This window comes from Talpa europaea (genome assembly GCF_964194135.1).
Source record: "Talpa europaea genome assembly, chromosome: 5".
Taxonomy (NCBI): Eukaryota; Metazoa; Chordata; class Mammalia; order Eulipotyphla; family Talpidae; genus Talpa; species Talpa europaea.
In genome coordinates, this window is record NC_140071.1 from 26160924 (window position 1) to 26179691 (window position 18768).

Genomic DNA, 18768 nt, shown 5'->3' on the forward strand with positions numbered 1-18768 from the left:
GCTTGACATAAATAGATACTCTCTCAAGACAGTTGCAGTAATGATGATACTGCTTATTTTGTAAGATGCCGTAGTATATTAAATCATTCCAGAGAGGACACTCAGATTGAGGTCTGAAGGGCCCTTGAAAAGGAAATAGATTGATTGTATATATGGGCCAAATAATTAGTGACTGGGGCCTTCAAAATCAAGAGTCTTAATCTGGATCCATGGAACACTAAAAGATACACACATTGATTTCAGAATATCTCTTAACTCTTAAAATGAATGCAGGCCTCCCTGGTGGCACAGGGGTTAAAGTCTCAGTGCTATCAAGCTATCACCACCAGCCACTGTGGCATGAGTTCGATCCCTGGCCAGGTTGCTAACACACATGGCTCAGCCACCTCTCCTGTCTCACCTGCTGGTCCCCTCAACAGTGTATTCATTAGATCTGCCTGCTCTGCTCCCCACTCCCTCTCAGGTGAATCCTCTCACCCTCCTCACTTTTAGCCTACATCCCAGTTCTTATATGCACAAATAAAAATAAATCTTTAAAAATAATAAAAATAAAATGAATGCAAAATTTTATGTGGATATCTATGTGTTTGTGCCTGTGCACTATTCTGGGGAGATGGTTCATATCTTTCAATAGTTTCTCAGAGGATTGTGAGTAAGAAAAAATTAGAAATCACTCCCTAAAGATTTCTTCAGGAAACCTGGTGCTCTGGCAAAAGTGAAAATGTTGACAGTGTGATGGTTGTGTCATCTGGCTTGCCAAAGCAATGTTTTCTGCTAAAGCAAAGATTAGAAGTCTTGGGGCCAAAATGATCTCAACTTAATGGTTCTTCTACACTGTGTTTCCATCTGCCCAGCATGTGAACCATTAACACATGGTTCCTGATGATGAATCTTATAGTTATTTTTTAGGAAATTGCACTGAGAAGAATCATTTATCTAATGTATTGGAAAATAAAAAATAGTAACTCCTATAAATACTGACAATTTTGTCTTGCTAAAGAGTTACCATTTATGGAAGATTAAGCACACATTGACCAAGACTGTCCCCAATTCATTCATCTGCGGGTATTCATAGTCTATACATATTCCTATTCAAGTCAAAAAAAAATAGCAAAGCTCGTCATGTGTTGAAATAATTTATTTCAACACTTAATGCATCATCTGTCCCGTATTTCCACATGTTGTGTCATCACCATTTGACCTCAACCCATTGTTAAATATTTAATAGCACTGTTGGATAAACAACACAAAGTATAGTTTACTTTTGAATGTAGCATTTACATGAAAAAAAAAAAAATAAGCCAATACACTGTGCAAAAGGTACAAGTTTACGATATGGTATTTTCCTTGCCAGGGAACAAAAGTGAGATCAATGAGGAAAGGAAACTACAAGAGGAATGAATGAATCAGGGAGAATAATGACAAATGAAAAAATGCCACAACTCTCCAATAAAGAATAAAGGCAGGAAGTGACTGCCACCCAAATGTTGGCACAATGGGAAATGCATATTTCCACCTCTGAATATGTAAACACAATGATGGATTGTTTTGAGTAGGAATCTATTCACATGAAAATGATGGACCATTTAACAAAACATGAACCAATAGAGGATCATTTTTAACACTCATTGAGTATAAATCTCATGGTAAGAGGACTGGCTATGGTCTAAAAGAAACACTAAAGGAATGCACACAAGAGATTTTGATGATTTAGTCCATCTGATGAGTTACGCTACTCTTGGAAAGTGTGCTCCACACATTCTTTTTGACTGACCAAAGGCAATCAGCCTTAACGACATATGAAGACAAGTATAGTCCTGCACCATTTATAACTCATTGAGTGACCTGCGATAGAGCTGAAAACTATGTATAATCTGACTTTAATTTTCCAGTGACAGTCAAAATACAAAATGGATCCATAAATCACAGTTGAAAGAACCTAAAGAAAACTTAAATAAATGGAAAACTATACCATGCTCATGGTTTCAAAGACTCAATATGGTTTCAAAGACTCAATTTTCCCCAAATTTATCTATCCAAATCATAATTCCATCAAGCTATTTGTGTCAAATTCAGCAAGTGGATTTTAAAAGCTATAAGGAAAAGCAACTGGAATATCCATAGTAATCTTGGGGGGAAAAACACTGTTTGCAGAATTGCAATACTTGATTTCATTACTAACTATAAAATCACAGTAATCAAGCTAATATGGTATTGGTATAGGATCACCAAACAGATCAATGAAATAGAATCGAGAACCCCAGAAATAGAGATCTCTTGTGAAGTCACTTGATTTTTCACAAAGGTTCAAAAGCAAAGTGGATTTGGAATGAATTTCCCTTTGAGGAAACATGACTGACTAAAAACTTATAGGAGGATGCAATAGGATTTCTGTCTGCCTATGAACTTTGAATCTATCATAAGCCTAATATTCCACTCTTTGGACATATTAGACATCAGAAATGAGACAGAACTCACATCAAATTTTAAAAATATTTGAATTGTTGAATAGGCAAACACTTTAGAAAAGAACTATTAGATGTGCACAGGTACCAACAGCATACCAACTCACCTTTAGCCAAAGAGCAATCCAGAAAGGTAGCTCTTTCTTTGATTGACACATTGTTTCAGTCATAAAGTAGAGGAAGACAACAAATTGTTCTCCTCACATTTACCATGCATAGAAAGTATAAATGGGAGCCTTCCTGGTGGCACAGGGGTTAAAGTCTCAGCGCTATCAAGCTATAGCCAGACACTGCAGCATGAGTTTGATCCCCTGTAGGCCAGGGAGCTAATCCACGTGGCGCAGAAGAACTCTCCAGTCTCGCCCACTGCTTCCCTCAGTAGATCTACCTGTTCTGCTTCCCACTCTCTCACCCTCCCACACCTCTGATTTACACCTCAATCTTGTATGCATAAATAAATAAATCTTTTTTTAAAAAAAAAGTGTAAATGGAATCATGTTAAAAGTGCTAAAGGTTACATACTAAAGTTTTTAGTCACATACAAATATAATCAGTTGTATTACCAGTGACCTAAAATATAGTAAACTATTTAGAAGGTTCTATTAATCCGATATAGTATCTCTATCCTGAATATAATTTGGATTTTTTACTATGGTTTACTTTGGTGATTTAATTATATTAAACTTGAATACACTGATATGGTTAATTTAAATGACTACATGGCACACATCTTAAATGACTTCTGGAGGCCCTCCATGGTGGTCTAGGGGTTAAGTCTCAGCACTATCATCACTACAGCCTGAGTTCAAACCCTGGCCAGGGAGCTAACCCACATGTGGCACAGCAGACCTCTCCTGTCTCCCCCACTGCTCCCCTTAGCAGTGCATTTCAGTCAATCTGCCTGTTCTGCTTCCTGCTCTGTCTCTGGTGAATCCTTTTACCTCCTCTTCCTCTCCACCTCTGGCCTATACTCCAGTTCTTCTATGCATAACTAAATAAATAAATCTTAAAAAAAATATTAAATTACTCTTTGGAAACCCAAAGTATTTTTTACACTGGTGCAGAAAACAAAAGGCAATAAAAATGTTACACAGCTACACAGATGTAGTATCAAAAAGAAAGCATTGTCCACGATTAACTCTGCTTAATCAAAGCAACAATAAAAAAGAGAAAGCTTAGCGATCAATTAATTGCTTCCTCAGTACTACATAAAGACATATATCCTAATATCTTTTTTAAAAACTTGATCACCTCGTGGTTTGGACATCTTGGATAAACATTGCTTTTATGTACTCACATTTCTTAACTTCTTAGTTCTGCAACAATTCAGCCAATACAAAACTATTACCCCCCACCCCACCTCAAATCCTCATTCTAGCCTATGAAGTTGCACAATTCCAAAGACCATGACGCATTAAGTGACTGTTTTTGTACCTAGAAGAACAAAATTTTATTTTAAGATCATTTCAGCCTATTTGTCAAGTACTTAAATTCTGTTATTTAGTCAAGATTGATTATTTGTATTTGAAATTTTAATATTTGTTCTGCAAGACACTTAACTCCAAAAAATTGACTTAATTTTAAGATGAAAAAAGTAAAAGTTGCTCAGTTCATGACTTTCAAAGTTGCCATATATAACTTCATCCTACCCCCAAGCCCATATTCTCTTTTTAAAGGCTGAAATTTAACCAGATCAATTCTGGTCTCAAAGAGCGATTTCAAATTATTTTACATAGTTATTTGGGAGCTAGATTAGTACAATTACTAAACTTTAATATTTTAAATTTATAAACTTCAGAAGGAAGATAGCTTTTGAAGCTGACCAAAAAAAAAAAAAAAGAGAGAGAGAGAACAGCAGTCTTTTTGTGTGCTGCCCAGAAAGTCAGTTACAAAGTAGTCCTATTGTGTTTCTCATAATTTACATTTACTTTTTTGGCAAAGCAGAAAGGAAAAAGTAAGAAGGCAAACTTGAAGGCATACAACAAAAATGAAAGAAGGCATTTTTATTTTAAAATGTCCCCTTGACATTTAAACATCTACAAACCCAATATTTAACATTTACAGGAGAGAAAGCAGTAAAAGAAATAGCAGCTGTTTTTCAATGATGTCACTGAACAGGTGTGATAGCCTTTCATACAGCAGACACTGGCCTGATCATTTGCTGATGCCCAAAGGAGGCCCCTATGGAACCAATATTGACCTGTGTCTGGTATCCTCTGATTGGCCAGAAAATAACCTAGGCAAACAGAGTCCTAATGACTGATCTGTGCCGATTTGGAGCAGACATTCTCCCAAACAGATCAATACTATCCAAGGTGCAGTTGAAAAACAGGATGAGCTTGTATCATTAAACAAACTCCAAGCTGCTTATTCACAAAGGCAAAAAGCAACATAGGACTTGTGTGTTCCACAGTGTGTTTGCAGTGACCTCAACCCTGACCCACAGGGCTGCCCTCTCTGGGGCGAGAAGTGATCCAGTGCTGGGTCTGCTTCTGGGACTGGAGCACTCCTGTGAGTGGTGGCATTTTTTACAATGAGTCTTACTGTGTCTGCTTTGCCCTGGTCTAGATGATTACATGATGCCAAAGCAACGAGTAAATGCAGTCGATTTCATCAAATAACTGCTCTGAGTATTTGGGGTAATGTAGATAAAAAGTAAAATAGAAACAAATTTTTTTTTAAACTTTTTACCCATCATACTGAAATTTTGTGGACACACCTGCGTTCAATTAATTTAGAAAGCTTTTTGTGACAGCAATTGTTTCTATATATTAACTAAAAATAACTATCTGGATAAATCAAATTTTTTTTGCTCAAACATCCAAAGAAATGTATTAAATATTGCCCCTATTCTAATTTTCATTTAGTAACAGAGCTTCCTCTTCCCACCCAAAAGAAACATTGTGTATACCTCTATGGTCTTTTTTTATAGCGACATATTATGTGTACACATGTAAATGAACTAGACTTAAATGTCATAAGAACACCAAAGTTACATCACGACTTTTGTTGCTATACGGTTATAAAATTTGAGGAAGTTACTGTCTTTAAAACACTCTTCCTGAAAATAAACCGTGAATTGAACTGTGTCCCTCTATTCCTCTAGGCAAGATGACTTCAAACATGACTGGGCAGAAGAAAAACTTAAACCTTTTGTATGGTCCTAGGATGAAATTTTTAAGGGGAAAATAAACCAGCTTCAGAAGCTGCAACACATTCCAGACCGATACCTGTTTTTAAGCAGGGGGGGGGGATATGAAATTATATAATTATGTTTGAGCCTTAACATTTTTAGTGACTACTGATAGCACTGTCATGAGACCCGATCCTATCCTACCTAATATCTTTCATGCATTTGCAAAACTTATTTTCCAAACCTCGCTAAAACAGAAGCTGTGTCTCTTTTTGCTACTAAAAAAAAAAACAAATTTGTCTCCCCCTCTCCCCCAAATCCGAGTAACAAAAATTGTTAGCTTTCCCCTTCCTTAAACTAAGTTTTCCGGGGGGGGTGAGGTTGGGGAGGGGGGCGCACTCGACGGATAGCAAAAGTTTCCCTGCAGCGCATTACTGCACAAGCACTATCTCCATCTCCCCGAATAAAGAAGAAATAAATTCAACTTTGGAACTCTGCCATGGAGTGGCGGCTCCTGCAGAGGGGACCGCTTACTATTAATTGTTAATGTCGTCTGCCATTAGAGGGCACTAAACAACTCCACATTATTGCTTCATTGGAGGGAAGAGAGAAAGCCAGACGGGAACAGAAAGCGGGGAGGGGCGGGGGAGAGTCAGGGCAGAGTCAGAGCCGAGCGAGGGAAAGACCGGAGGGGTGGGTGGGTGCGCGGGAGGGAGAGAAAGATGGGCGAGAGAAAAAGAATGAATTTGGTAAGATTAAGGATGTGGAGCCCCCGGAGCCGTCTGAAGTGAGCAAAAAGCCAGCCGCCCCCCACCCCCGGGCCGCCCGCGCCCCTCCCTTGCGTGCTCACGACGGTAATTATAAAGCGAAAAGCAGCGGCGAGGTCACCCGTTTTTACCAGCCTGCTGCACCGAGTGCGCGCGGTGCAGGTGCGGCGGCCGCGGGGCTTTGTGATTCATGCCCACTTTCAAAGGGGGGCTTGGGCCCGTCTGAGAGGCACCCAAACAACTGTCTTCTAATATTAGCACGGCTGTATTTCGGGATCTATTATAGTCTGTCCAGACAGATCCCATTGTAATGGGATCTTTTATTAAAAGATTAGCACTATCTCCTGCAGTTGGTGGAAAAAAATCTGTTATCACTGAGTTATTTGCAGTTGTGGAGGGGGTGGGAGGGGGGGTGTGGAAGATGGGGTAGGAGGGCGAGAGGAGGGGTGGGGGGCTACAGACTGGCAGGGGGGAGGTTTGACCCGAGGTGGGGGCGAGGAGGGGCGGGTTTGCAATCCGTAGGAGAACAAATCTAGTGACCTGCGAATGTCCAAGAATTTTGTCTGCATACTTCGCTGTCTGTTGACCTTCGGGCTCCAGAAGCGAAAAGAATAGACATTTAAATGGCAGCTTTGGAATAAACAATATAGCATTTTCCGTGAAGTAATCGTTTTATATAAAAGGAAATATCGCCTCCTCAGTTTCATTCAGCGGTGCCAAAAATGTTATAAATGAGAGACCCGCCAACTTTCAGCGAAGAAAGCCAGGCACTGTGCTTAATAAACTGAGGCTACAGAAGTTCATTATCGATGTTGCAATCTTTTTTATTCCGCGAACCGACAGTGTGAGTGTGTGTGTGTGTGTGTGTGTGTGTGTGTGTGTGTGTGTGTGGAGAGAGAGAGAGAGAGAGAGACCAGGAGACCAGGCTGCGAGAGAGACAGACACACAGGACAGGACAGAAACTGGGGAGTCTCCGAACCGGAGAGGGGGGGCAGACCGCCTACGTCGGCGCCCCCGCTCGGGGCTCCGACTACAGACGCGACGAAGTGAAAAGGGAGAAAAGAAAGGGACTGGGCGAGACGGTGATGGGGCGGGGGGGTGTGGGGGGCGATCAGGCCTGAGGTGTTAAACATTTTTGTTCGCTTCTCACTCTTCCAGACGAAGGGCCGCGCCTCGGCCCCGCTTAGCCAGGGTGGAAGGAGCTGGTGCCGGGGTTCTCGCCACAACTCCGTGCAGGGGGTGACCGCCAAGGCATGCACAGACCCAGACACAAAACCTCGCCGGGTCCCGCGCCCAGGCTGTGGGGGACTAAAACTGCAGCGCGCCCCGGCTTAGCCGGCGCGTTCCGACCCGGCCCGGAGCGGGATAACTCGGCCGCCCCGGGCTGTCTGGGCGGTTGCAAAGTCTTTCTGGAGCTGAGGAACTGCAGCGCGGAGACAAACTCCCGGGGTCCCCCCCCCACACCCCCGCTCCGCCCGCCGCCTCCTCCAGCGCCCCCCTCGCGCGCGCGCACGCGCGCACACACACTCACACACTCACACACACACACACCGGCGGCGTGCAGGACCAGAAGTGGGTGTTCTTCCCCACTCCCCACCCCCGAAGCGCAGCCCCCACCCCCCGCCCCGGTCGCCTTCCCCCTCCCTCCCGCTCCTACGCAAATAAGAACTCGGCGATTCCCCTCCTGCCGCTTTGATTTCGGGCACCTCCAGCAGATAATTGGGAAGGGTTTCCAGAAGGTGGGAAATGTCACCTGATTCACACTGAACTTTTAAAAGCTCCCCACCCCCAAGGAGCCGCGCACACCCGCGCTCGCCGCCGCCCTCCCACGGCCCCACACCCTGGGAGACCGCCCACCGCACACCGCGGAGACCCCCGTCTAGATTTAAAGCGCGGCTGCGCCCGGCTTCTGACGTCCATTGAATCGCGCGGGCGGCCGGCGGCGAGCGCGGGGCTGCGCCGGGATCGCTGCGCCTCCGCCGCTCGCCTCTGCGACGCGCGCCGCTCTCCGAGCCACCCGCTCCCCGCGCCCGCGCCCCGCGCCCCGCGCCCCGCGCCCGCGCCCCGCGCTCCTCGCCCCGCGTCCCGCGCCGGCCCCCAGGATGGCCCGGCCCCGGCACCCGCCCGGCGGGCTCTGCCTCCTGCTGCTCCTGCTCTGCCAGTTCCTGGAGGACCGCGGCGCCCAGGGTAAGCGAGCGCGGCGCGCGGGGAGCTCGGCGGAGGGCAGGGGCTGGGACTTTGCTGGGGGCTCCACTTGGGCTGTGCGGAGAGTGGGGCTCGCGGATGTTGGACCAACTTGGGACTCCGGGATGGAGACGAGCGGGAAGGCGGCAGGCACTGACACTTTGGGACTGGGAGCCGAGTTCCGAGCGCGGTTATCCTTAAAAAGGGAAGGGAGCGAGCTGGAGTTGCTCTCGGTAGTTAGGGTTAGATGCTCCAAGTTCTGGACAGGATGAGTTTGGAGGTTCTCTCTCCTGTTTGGCTCTGAAGAAGGGGACAAGCATCAGTAGCCTGGAGATTTCACTTGACCCTTGTGCAGTATAACATCGCTGCCTCCCACATCTTTTGGGTAGTTTGAAAAATGACCGGAGGCTGGGGGAGGGGAGGTATAATGAAATTTCTTAGGTGCCTGGGGGACGTGGTTTCAGAAACTTTGCCCAAACTTGGAAATGTGGGTGCTGAAAATTTTAGAGGGAAGGAGCTTTCTGCCTAGTGGATACTTCTACCAGCCCCCTCCCCCCAACCCCTGGGAAAAAAAAAAAAAAACTACCCCGCAGTGTTTTGAATAGTGTACAATTTTTCCCCTTTGCTTTATTCTCCTGTTAACTTTCTGTTGAACTGTGAGGCGTCCACAATCGATTTAAATTCTGAGATGCGTTAAGAGCGTATTTCTAAAGTTCTTTTTTTAAATGAAATGTATTCATTTCAATTAGTCTTTGGGTAGAATTTTTCATAAGAGCTGCTTGCAATTATTAAAGACACATTGATGATTCAAGAGAAATCTTCCTGACCAAGCCCCGAACATTAAAAAGAGGGAGAAATTGCTTGCAAAGATTTCGTGTAGGTATGAAATAGGTATATGCTACCATGAAATGGCAGGACGCTGCCTCCTCTGCTTTTTCCACCCCCTGCACTTCTCTTGAGATAGACGTGTAACTTTCCCTGCTTCTGCGTTAAACATTTCAAGTGCATTGTAAGCTGTCCTCCTGGCTACTACTGCCCCCGGCCGTCTACACCGCACTGCGCTCGGTTGCCCACCTTTTGGAGCGAGGCGCAGCCTGGGTGCCCAGAACGTGGGCGCCGGGAAAGCAATCCTTGGAGATTTCGAAAGATCCCGGTGGCCGCGGGCGTCCTCTGGGTCTGGCGGATTGCAAAACGGGCCCGTCGGGCTGGCTGCGCCTCGAGGCCGCGCGGGGCAGCTCCGGGCAGGGCCGGGTTGCTTTTTTTGCTTTCATTTTTCACAAGTGCCGTTTTTTGCTTGATCTGTTCCTGCGTGTGTGTCTGTCTCGGGCGCGCTCTCTCTCTCTCTCTCTCTCTCTCTCTCTCTCAAGTTCTCCTACTTTCTTAACCCTTGTCACAAATAATACCCGCACCGCCTACGTGAAATGAACATGTAAAAACATCCGTCGCATCCTGTTTTTGTCAGGTTCTTTAATCTGCTCTTCCAGTCGCTGCAGGTTATGAAATGGGACGAATAAAAGTAAACAGTCTAGTAAAAGTCAATGCAAGCTGCACGTGTTGTGTCTGGGTCACTGGAAACTGACATCGATAGGGCTGGGGCGCTCTGGCTTCTAGCTCCAGCCTCCCTCCCTCTCGCCCACCTCTCACCTCCCCAGTCTGGGTCCCTCCCCCATCTTTCCTTCAACTTTCACTCCCTTCGGATTTATTTAATTTTTGCTTCTCTCCCCCTCCCTTTGCTTCAATTTTGCTCCTTACCCACCCAGCCGGGTCTCTTTCCTTCAGGCGTGGGAAGCCTCTTCCTCCTCCAGGGCGCACTCACCCACACACCTTCCCACCCCTGTCTCCTCGCAGCTGGGAATTGCTGGCTCCGCCAAGCAAAGAACGGCCGCTGCCAGGTCCTGTACAAGACAGAGCTTAGTAAGGAGGAGTGCTGCAGCACGGGCCGCCTGAGCACCTCCTGGACTGAGGAGGATGTCAATGACAACACCCTCTTCAAGTGGATGATTTTCAATGGGGGCGCCCCCAACTGCATCCCCTGTAAAGGTAGGACTCTTCCTCCCCAATTTTCAGGCCCTCAGTAGAGGGCGTCTTTCCCTCAACTTACCCACTGCCCAGCTGGAGTTTGGACTAGGAGAGCTTTGTTCATGGGTCCCCTCTTAGCTCCCCCAGCCCTGGTAAGCCATTATTAAGTCAAATCCTGTCTGTTACACACTGCAGTCAAAACAAAATCTGCACAAGTTCCTGGACTTCTTCGCCAGGTATTGGTGGTGAAGCCAGCCAAACCTCTCTCTGGGAGATTTTGGCTGAGAAACAACCCACTGTCCCTCCTCAACTTCTAGGAGAGGGCCTGGGCCCCTGGGCCTATAACTCTCTGTCTACATGATTGCACAAGCTACCTGCAGCCCTCCTAGCTGATCTGCATGCTGTCTGGCCCTGCTTTTAATCCATACCTCTATCCAATTTGTAGAAACATGCGAAAATGTGGACTGTGGACCTGGGAAAAAATGCCGAATGAACAAGAAGAACAAACCCCGCTGTGTCTGTGCTCCAGATTGTTCCAACATCACCTGGAAGGGTCCAGTCTGTGGACTAGATGGGAAAACTTACCGTAATGAATGTGCACTCCTCAAGGCCAGATGTAAAGAGCAGCCAGAACTGGAAGTCCAGTACCAGGGCAAGTGTAAAAGTAAGTCCTACTGTTCTTGAGCAAGACAATCCTGGCTTTACACATAAGCCAGACCCTATTGAAGGCCACTGGGGGGTGGGGTGGGGGTTTACTATACTGTGAATGAGCCTAAAAGAAGACGTCCAAGTAAAGATACCTTTAAAACTAAAAACGCAATACAGAAGGGGCAACCCAAAGTAATAGATTGTTACTTGGACACCACAGGATTCTGAAAGTGCTTTTTAAAAGCTGACTGCTTCAGTTGCATGATTTCCTCGATAGTATCCAGTACTCTCTCAAGAACCAGAAGGTGCCTGTTAATGTGTGTTTCCCTCTTTGTTTCAGAGACTTGCCGGGATGTTTTCTGCCCTGGCAGCTCCACCTGTGTGGTAGACCAGACTAATAATGCCTACTGTGTGACATGTAACCGGATTTGCCCAGAGCCCACCTCCTCTGAACAGTATCTCTGTGGAAATGATGGGGTGACCTACTCCAGCGCCTGTCACCTGAGAAAGGCTACGTGTCTGCTGGGCAGATCCATTGGATTAGCCTATGAGGGAAAGTGTATCAGTAGGTATTCTGGATTGAGAAAGGAAAAGGGAAAACAGCATGGGAAAGGCTAGTTCTCGGGTTAAAACTGTGGGGTTAACCAATAAATAAGCCCCAAACCTCCCAAACCCATAGTTTTCCCCCCAAAAGAGAAATACTCCCTAGCTTGGGTAAACTGTCGTGACCACAGCATTCCTTACAGAAACTGTTGTCTTCTAGAAGTGTTGACATATATATATTCAAATGCCAGCAAGAAACAGGAAACAATTTTCCATCTTAGAAAACTTAGAACTCATTCAATTTTACACATTTTTTTAAGTGCTAGACTTGCTGGAAGCAAGAAGTAATTACTTAACAGTTCCTAAAATCTGTTATCAGATTCTGATAACTGATGGAATTCTTTCTTTTATAAAAGGCCTCACTTGTAATCAAATACATATTTAACTCAAGGATAATGTGAACTCCTCTTCTAGGAGAAAATGCAATTTTCTTGCATTCATATCATATGGAGGAAACTGGCTGTGTCTGGGTATTTGAGTTTCAGTTTCATTCCAATCCTTTTCCCCATTAGTGAGTAACTTGTATGTTTGTATTTATTGATCGGAGACTAGAGAAAGGAAGAAAAGGGGGAATCAACTTACTCATCACAGGTGTATTATATCCTAGAAGCAAAGTCCTGTGAAGATATCCAGTGCACTGGCGGAAAAAAGTGTTTATGGGATTTCAAGGTTGGCAGGGGCCGGTGTTCCCTCTGCGACGAGCTGTGCCCTGAGAGTAAGTCTGAGGAGCCTGTCTGTGCCAGTGACAATGCCACTTACGCCAGCGAGTGTGCCATGAAGGAGGCTGCCTGCTCCTCAGGTGTGCTGTTAGAAGTAAAGCACTCCGGATCTTGCAACTGTAAGTGTGATCTTTAACCTTGCTGCAATGTAAGGCTTTCCCAGGCCAGCCCTAGGGAATGGAGACGGAAAAAGCACGCAAACCTCCCAAATAAGCCATTTTCCGTTTATGTTAGATACCTGCTATATTCCACCAGCAATCAGTGATCCACGGAAAAAATCCCCCCAGAATGTTTTCTGGCTTTTTAGGACTTGTCCAGTCATCATCGATGGGGTTACCTCTGAAAATCTATTTCCAGTCATTTGCCCCTAATTCTTTTGCTTTAGTAATGTGCTTTGCTATTTGCTTTATTAACACTGAAATCTAAACTAACTGCATCAACAGTTGTTGTTTTTTTTTTTTTTCTTTTACAAAGACAGCTCTATGTTATCACACACAGGCTGCTGCTTTTCGCAGTTGCCCCTACTAACTCTGAATTAAGGACCCAAAGCAGTTATACCTAGAACACAAGAGCGCTTTTTATCTGATTTCAGGAATCTGCCCGTAAAACCTGAGCCATTGATTCTTCAGAACTTTCTGCAGTTTTTGACTTCATAGATTATGTTTTTTAAAAAAAAATTTTTTAAACTTATTGTGTAACAGCAGATGCCAAAAAAAAAAAAAAAGCATCTTACTGCAAGTCACATAAAAATGCAACGCTGTATTATGGCTGTATCAGAGGGCTTTGAAAACGTACACTGAGCTGCTTCTGCGCTGTTGTTGTCCATATTTAAACAACAGCTCCCCTGTATTCCCCCATCTAGCCATTTCGGAAGACACCGAGGAAGAGGAGGAAGATGAAGACCAGGACTACAGCTTTCCTATATCTTCCATTCTAGAGTGGTAAACCCTCCACCAATGTCAGTGTTGACATAGCCTTTGGGCAAAAAAACAAAAACAAAAACAAACGAAAAAAAAAAAAAAGAAAAAGAAAGAAAGAAAAAGAAAAAATGTATTGTCCATACTGTAAATAAGTGTATGCTTATTTATTTGGGGGGAAAACTATACATGAAGGACCTTTGTCCTAAAGCTCTCTCCCAGGTCACCTTGTTACTCATTGGACATGGAGAGGCGGTCATTGTGAGGTCTACTGGATGAGGCCCATAGTTGAGACTTGTAGACATTTATTTATACTGTGTCATGTTTTATAATTTATACATAAAATGTCTGGTTGACTGTACACCTTGTTTTTGAAGAAATTTATTCGTGAAAGGAAGAGCAGTTGTTATTTATTGTGAGGTCTCTTGCTTGTAAAGTAAAAGCTTTTTTTCCTTGTAAACCATTTAAGTTCATTCCTTACTATTCACTCACTCATCTGTCTCCCTTCATTGCACTGTTGTTAGATCCTTTTCCACTTTAACAAACTTGCATGTCAGTTTCTGTCATGTTTATTTATTGGATTCTCCGCTGCCTGTTCTGTACATACATGATCCCTCGGGTTTTGTTTACAAGGAATCTTGACTGACCAAAAGGCATTATAACTGATTCAAATACAAGGTACAAAGGATACATCTTTGAGGAAACTCCTCCTTCGGTTCTCTCGTGATGAAGACATTTGTGAGAGAGGGGTTGTAGCAGTGTTAGAGTTCTAGAAATGTACTTTTAAGATGTTACAGATCCAAAGAAATTGAAAGAAGGGGTGTCAGGAGAATGAAGGAAGGGGATGATGCCACACATTCAACTTTTTGTTAGATGTTTCCTTTAAGCTAGTCTACTCCTGTACCTTTTCAATTCTTTTTCAACCAATGTGTCACGAAAAGTTATTATATCAAAGCTTTATCAGTTCAAGTTTCTTGCTTTTCATAATACTTTTTTCTGATGCAATTTTATATTTTCAAACATGGCAAGTTAAATATAAATTCATTTAAATATATAGTTTTGTACTTTTCTACCATGTAAATGTGCAATGTATATAAAAGTTATAATGTGTATTTGTAAATAAATGATGAGTGGAAAAATAAAAAAATTTTAAAAAGCCAATGGTCTCAACTGCTGATGATAGAAAAGAAGGTGTTTGGGTTTTCGAGTAAAAATGTGTATGATCCATTTGCTGAGAATGAGAGTTACCATTGAAATTAAATGACTAGACCAGTAGAAACTCCAAAACAGGGTAAATTATAAATCACCTCCATGGAGAAAGATAAAGGGATCTGAGGTCTCTGGCAACACATTTGGAGGAATGACACCCTACCTGCCTAGTGAGCCCCCTGGGAAATAGAAGGGGGCTGCTCTCTACAATGCAGCAAGCCTAAAGTGTCCTCCTTAAAAACAACTTGGCTGTCCTTGTTTACAAACTCATTTCCATATCCAAGGGCACTTTTTATCCTACTTTCCTCATCTAAATAAAGTAGATCTTAGATCTTTAAAAAACAAGACAAATCACAAGGAAAAGTGAAAATAGACTAATACTTGACAAACACACTCTAGAAATCAGAATGTCAACTACAAAATAGGCATTATAGTGTTAGAATTCTAGTGACTTAGTGAGGTGATGATAGGGTAGGGATGGATTTTCACAATGATGCTCATGGGTCATGGAGATTAAATAATGACACTCTGAAGCTAGACAGCCAAGTCACCTTGAGAGCCTCAGATTGGCATTCGGGACATCAGTTGACAATCTCTGTGGATACTTTGTAATTCATATTGATAGAATACCAGATAGTCACAATTTTCTAATCTATTGCATGCTGATTTATTGCCTAAATATATTAAAAAATAATCCAAAAAAATTAAGTTAGAAACCAGTGTCATCTCAATCAAAAACTATGTCAAAGAAATAGGAGATAGAGAAGAGAATGGGACTGTGTGGGGTAAAGAGCAAAGAACAGTCAATATTGCCAACTTGCTAAACAAATATGTTCTTTCTTTCAAGGACCATGACCCAAGCTCTTTTTAAAAGTTCACCCCTTCTGTGAAAACTTCTTTAATATAAGTAATTTTAAAATGAAGGTTGTTGGCTCTCAACCATAGTCACCATCTGAGAAATTAGGTGGAGGCAGAGGAGGGGTCCTCTTGGGTAGGCTGAGTTGGTATGATTACTAGTGTGTCAGGGTTTTTCCAGTTGTCATCCCTGGGTTTCCAGAGAAAGAACAGCAGAAGACAAATAGGCTGCCATCGGCCACAAAAAAACAAGAGTCGTAACTTCTCCAGTGCCCGGGAGCTACTGGCTTGCCACTAGGGATGAACTGTAGGGAAAGGAAAGAGAGCTGACAGATTTGGTTTCACAGCCCTTCCTGAAATTGATTTGTTACTTTGTCTGGGATGCTAACTGGGGATTGATGGGCAAAGTAAAAACATGAAATTTAAGGGACACTAATGTGTGTTAGCAAGGGAGAGTGATAAAATCAACAGTTTGTCTTTGAAATAACATCTAGATTATTTGCAAATTTTGTTTCATATTTGTCAGCATCATGCCTCTCAAACACCAAACAGAATCTCTTTTTTTCTTCTTGGAGTTTCCTACCTTTCCAATATTCTGCATTAGGCAAGTGAGTACCAAAAAATATAACTCTTTTAAAATTAAAATTAGCTACTATCACTAGGCTATTGATAGAATTTCAACTATAACTCAAAAATGTCTAATTCACTTATAATGTAATTAATACAAGCAGTACTAGTTATTATAATATTTTTAATTAGTATGACTACTTCCTAGTCACCATTAGGTATTACAAAATACCTACTAATAATGAAAAAAATCAGTGGTCTACTTTTCATCATATGTCTACTTAAATTAAGATTTATGTATGCATATGGGGTTGGTTCCCAGGGTATGGCAAAAGTAACCTGGCATAATTGGCAGCATTCTCAAACTTGGCAGCTAAATGAACTACCTGACCTCAGACTGGAAACTGTATCCAAAGGGGAAATAACATTATTAGGCCAATTAACAAAATTGGAATAAAGTATTAATGTCAAATTTACTGACATTGATTATCACTGTGGTTATGTAAGAGAATATACCATAAAAAAAGAGAATATTGCCATATTTAGGAGATACACAATGAAGCATTTAGGGAAAAGAAAAAAAAATTAAGGTAAAGAGACCATAACATGTATAACTGACTCTTAAATGATTTAGAAAGAAAAAATACAGATTTATATAGGTTTTTTTCCTTAAATATTCAAAGAGAAAACACACAAATGATAAAAGAAGTATCAACAAGTGAATGTTGATACTTGCAATTGATCTATTAACCTGAAATTTGGCCAGGAAAAAAAAAGTTTAAAAATGTTAAGTCATTCCCAAGGGGAGGTACACGATAGAATCTCTCTCTCATTCTCTAGGAAAGCATTCTCATTCCCTAGGAAATATCAGAGTAGTTAAAAAATTCATCTCGTATCACCAAAAAAAAAAAAAAAAAAAAAAAAAACTAGAAAATTATTCCAAAGACTCAAATGGGCAATGAGAAAATTCCTGACACCCAAGCCATACTCAAAATAAGAAAGTCTTTCTGTAATGATCTTAAAATATAGTGATTAGGGGCCTCCCTGGTGGTGCAAGGGGTTAAGGTGCAACCTATGAAGCTATCTGCAGCATGAGTTCAAGCCCCAGCCAGGGAGCTACCCATATGGCGCAGCAGACCTCCCCTGACTCAACCGCTGCTCCCCTCAGCAGTGTATTTCGGTGGATATGCCTGTTCAGTTCCCCACTCTGTCTCTGGTGAATCCTCTCACCCCCCACACCTCTGGCCTGTACCCCAGTTCTTGTATGCATAAATAAATAAATCTTTTAAAAAAATGTAGTGATTAGTAGCTTCACTAAAACACTCCAAAAACCCAAAACCTCCCATCTCCTCTCTGCTTGCTATATATTAATTTGCTACTGGGGATAAGTAGTTAACCTCTCAGTGCCTTAGTTTTCCCATATAAGTAATCAATGAAGTGTCTCCTAACATTACTGTGAGAATTAAGAGACTCAATGTGTACAGTTCTTACTTAGTTCTGTGAATGGCACACAAAAACCAATCAGTAAACAATGTCCTCTAGGATTATAATCATTGTTACTAATTAAAGAAAAACAAAGATGAATTTGTGTCTCATCAAGCAAACTCTACCTTGAACATGCAATGGATAAGAATTGTACTAATCAAGACTAGAAGCACAAGTGAAGAATTTTTAAATGGAATGTAGACATAATTTTAAAGTAGTTTAACCATGGTAGTATTTAACAAGACTCCACAAAGGTCTAGATGCTGTAGCAAATGTGTACATCTCTTAGTTCAAATATGTGTAAACATATTGTATCCCGTGAAAATTTAGAAAAGTTCATCTACCACCACCCTTTTCAAAGCCAATACATGTGCCTTTTGCCCTTTTTTTCACACACTCAACCCAATCCCTTGGTAGTAAACTAAATTAATTCAATCTTCTTAAATTTGATATGAATTCCTACATGAGGACTATAGGTTTATAAGATAGTAAAAAATTATTTCCAAATTGTCAAAAAGTGTAATGGTAATTTCACAATTATCAGATATAAAAAGATAGATAAATTAACAAATTAATTTATTAAAGAAGATTTTTCAAAATCTAGGTCCTAAAATGGATACATTTCTGTTCCTTCCATTCTACTTTCCATTCAGATCAGCACAAAGTCATTCTTCAGCCAAAAGCTGTCATGTAAATAGACTCCAGGCATGCTTGTCCTGTGTATTCATCAGACCTGCCCAGACATGTCCGAATCCCAGTTTCTATTTAGCTGGAATCCCCCCAGGAGTACTGGATGGTCCCTAGGGTTTGCCATCCTTGGACTTCAGCTATCTTGGCTGATGCCAAAAAGATTTCTGCCGCTGAGTCCTTCAGACACTTAAAAACATATTCTCTGGATTACACCAAATGTAGTCCTGGCAGAGTTATAATTTGTCATTTTTCTATTTTAAGATATGGTCAGGGAACCAACTGGTACTGTTGAGAGCCAGATATCCTCCCATCAAAAGTCTCTGGTATTCATTCCCTAAGGACTCAGGTCTCTGTCTAAAGCAGCCGTCTAAGATTTTCTTGAGAATTTGGGATAAGCAAAAGTTAGAGGCAACATTATGATCCTAGGGAGGTAAAGTGAATGAATTCATTGTTCTAGTTCTATGAAGAGATCTTGATAAAGCTCTATCTTTTTCAGCCCCAAAAATG

At 42.4% G+C, this 18768-nt stretch overlaps 1 protein-coding gene across 2 annotated transcripts; it reads left to right on the plus strand.

Moving 5' to 3' along the window:
* Nucleotides 1–8333: 8333 nt before the first annotated feature.
* Nucleotides 8334–13483, plus strand: FST (follistatin; the record flags this gene model as incomplete). 2 transcript variants are annotated; one of them, XM_084233340.1, is made up of 6 exons in its annotated part: nt 8334–8552; nt 10398–10589; nt 11014–11232; nt 11557–11781; nt 12427–12657; nt 13401–13483. In XM_084233340.1, the coding sequence occupies 6 exons, from the start codon at nt 8468–8470 to the stop codon at nt 13481–13483; spliced, it is 1035 nt and encodes a 344-aa protein (XP_084089466.1). The 2 variants fall into 2 exon arrangements, with proteins under 2 accessions (XP_084089466.1, XP_084089465.1); XM_084233339.1 differs by having other exon boundaries at nt 8468–8552; nt 12430–12657.
* Nucleotides 13484–18768: the final 5285 nt, after the last annotated feature.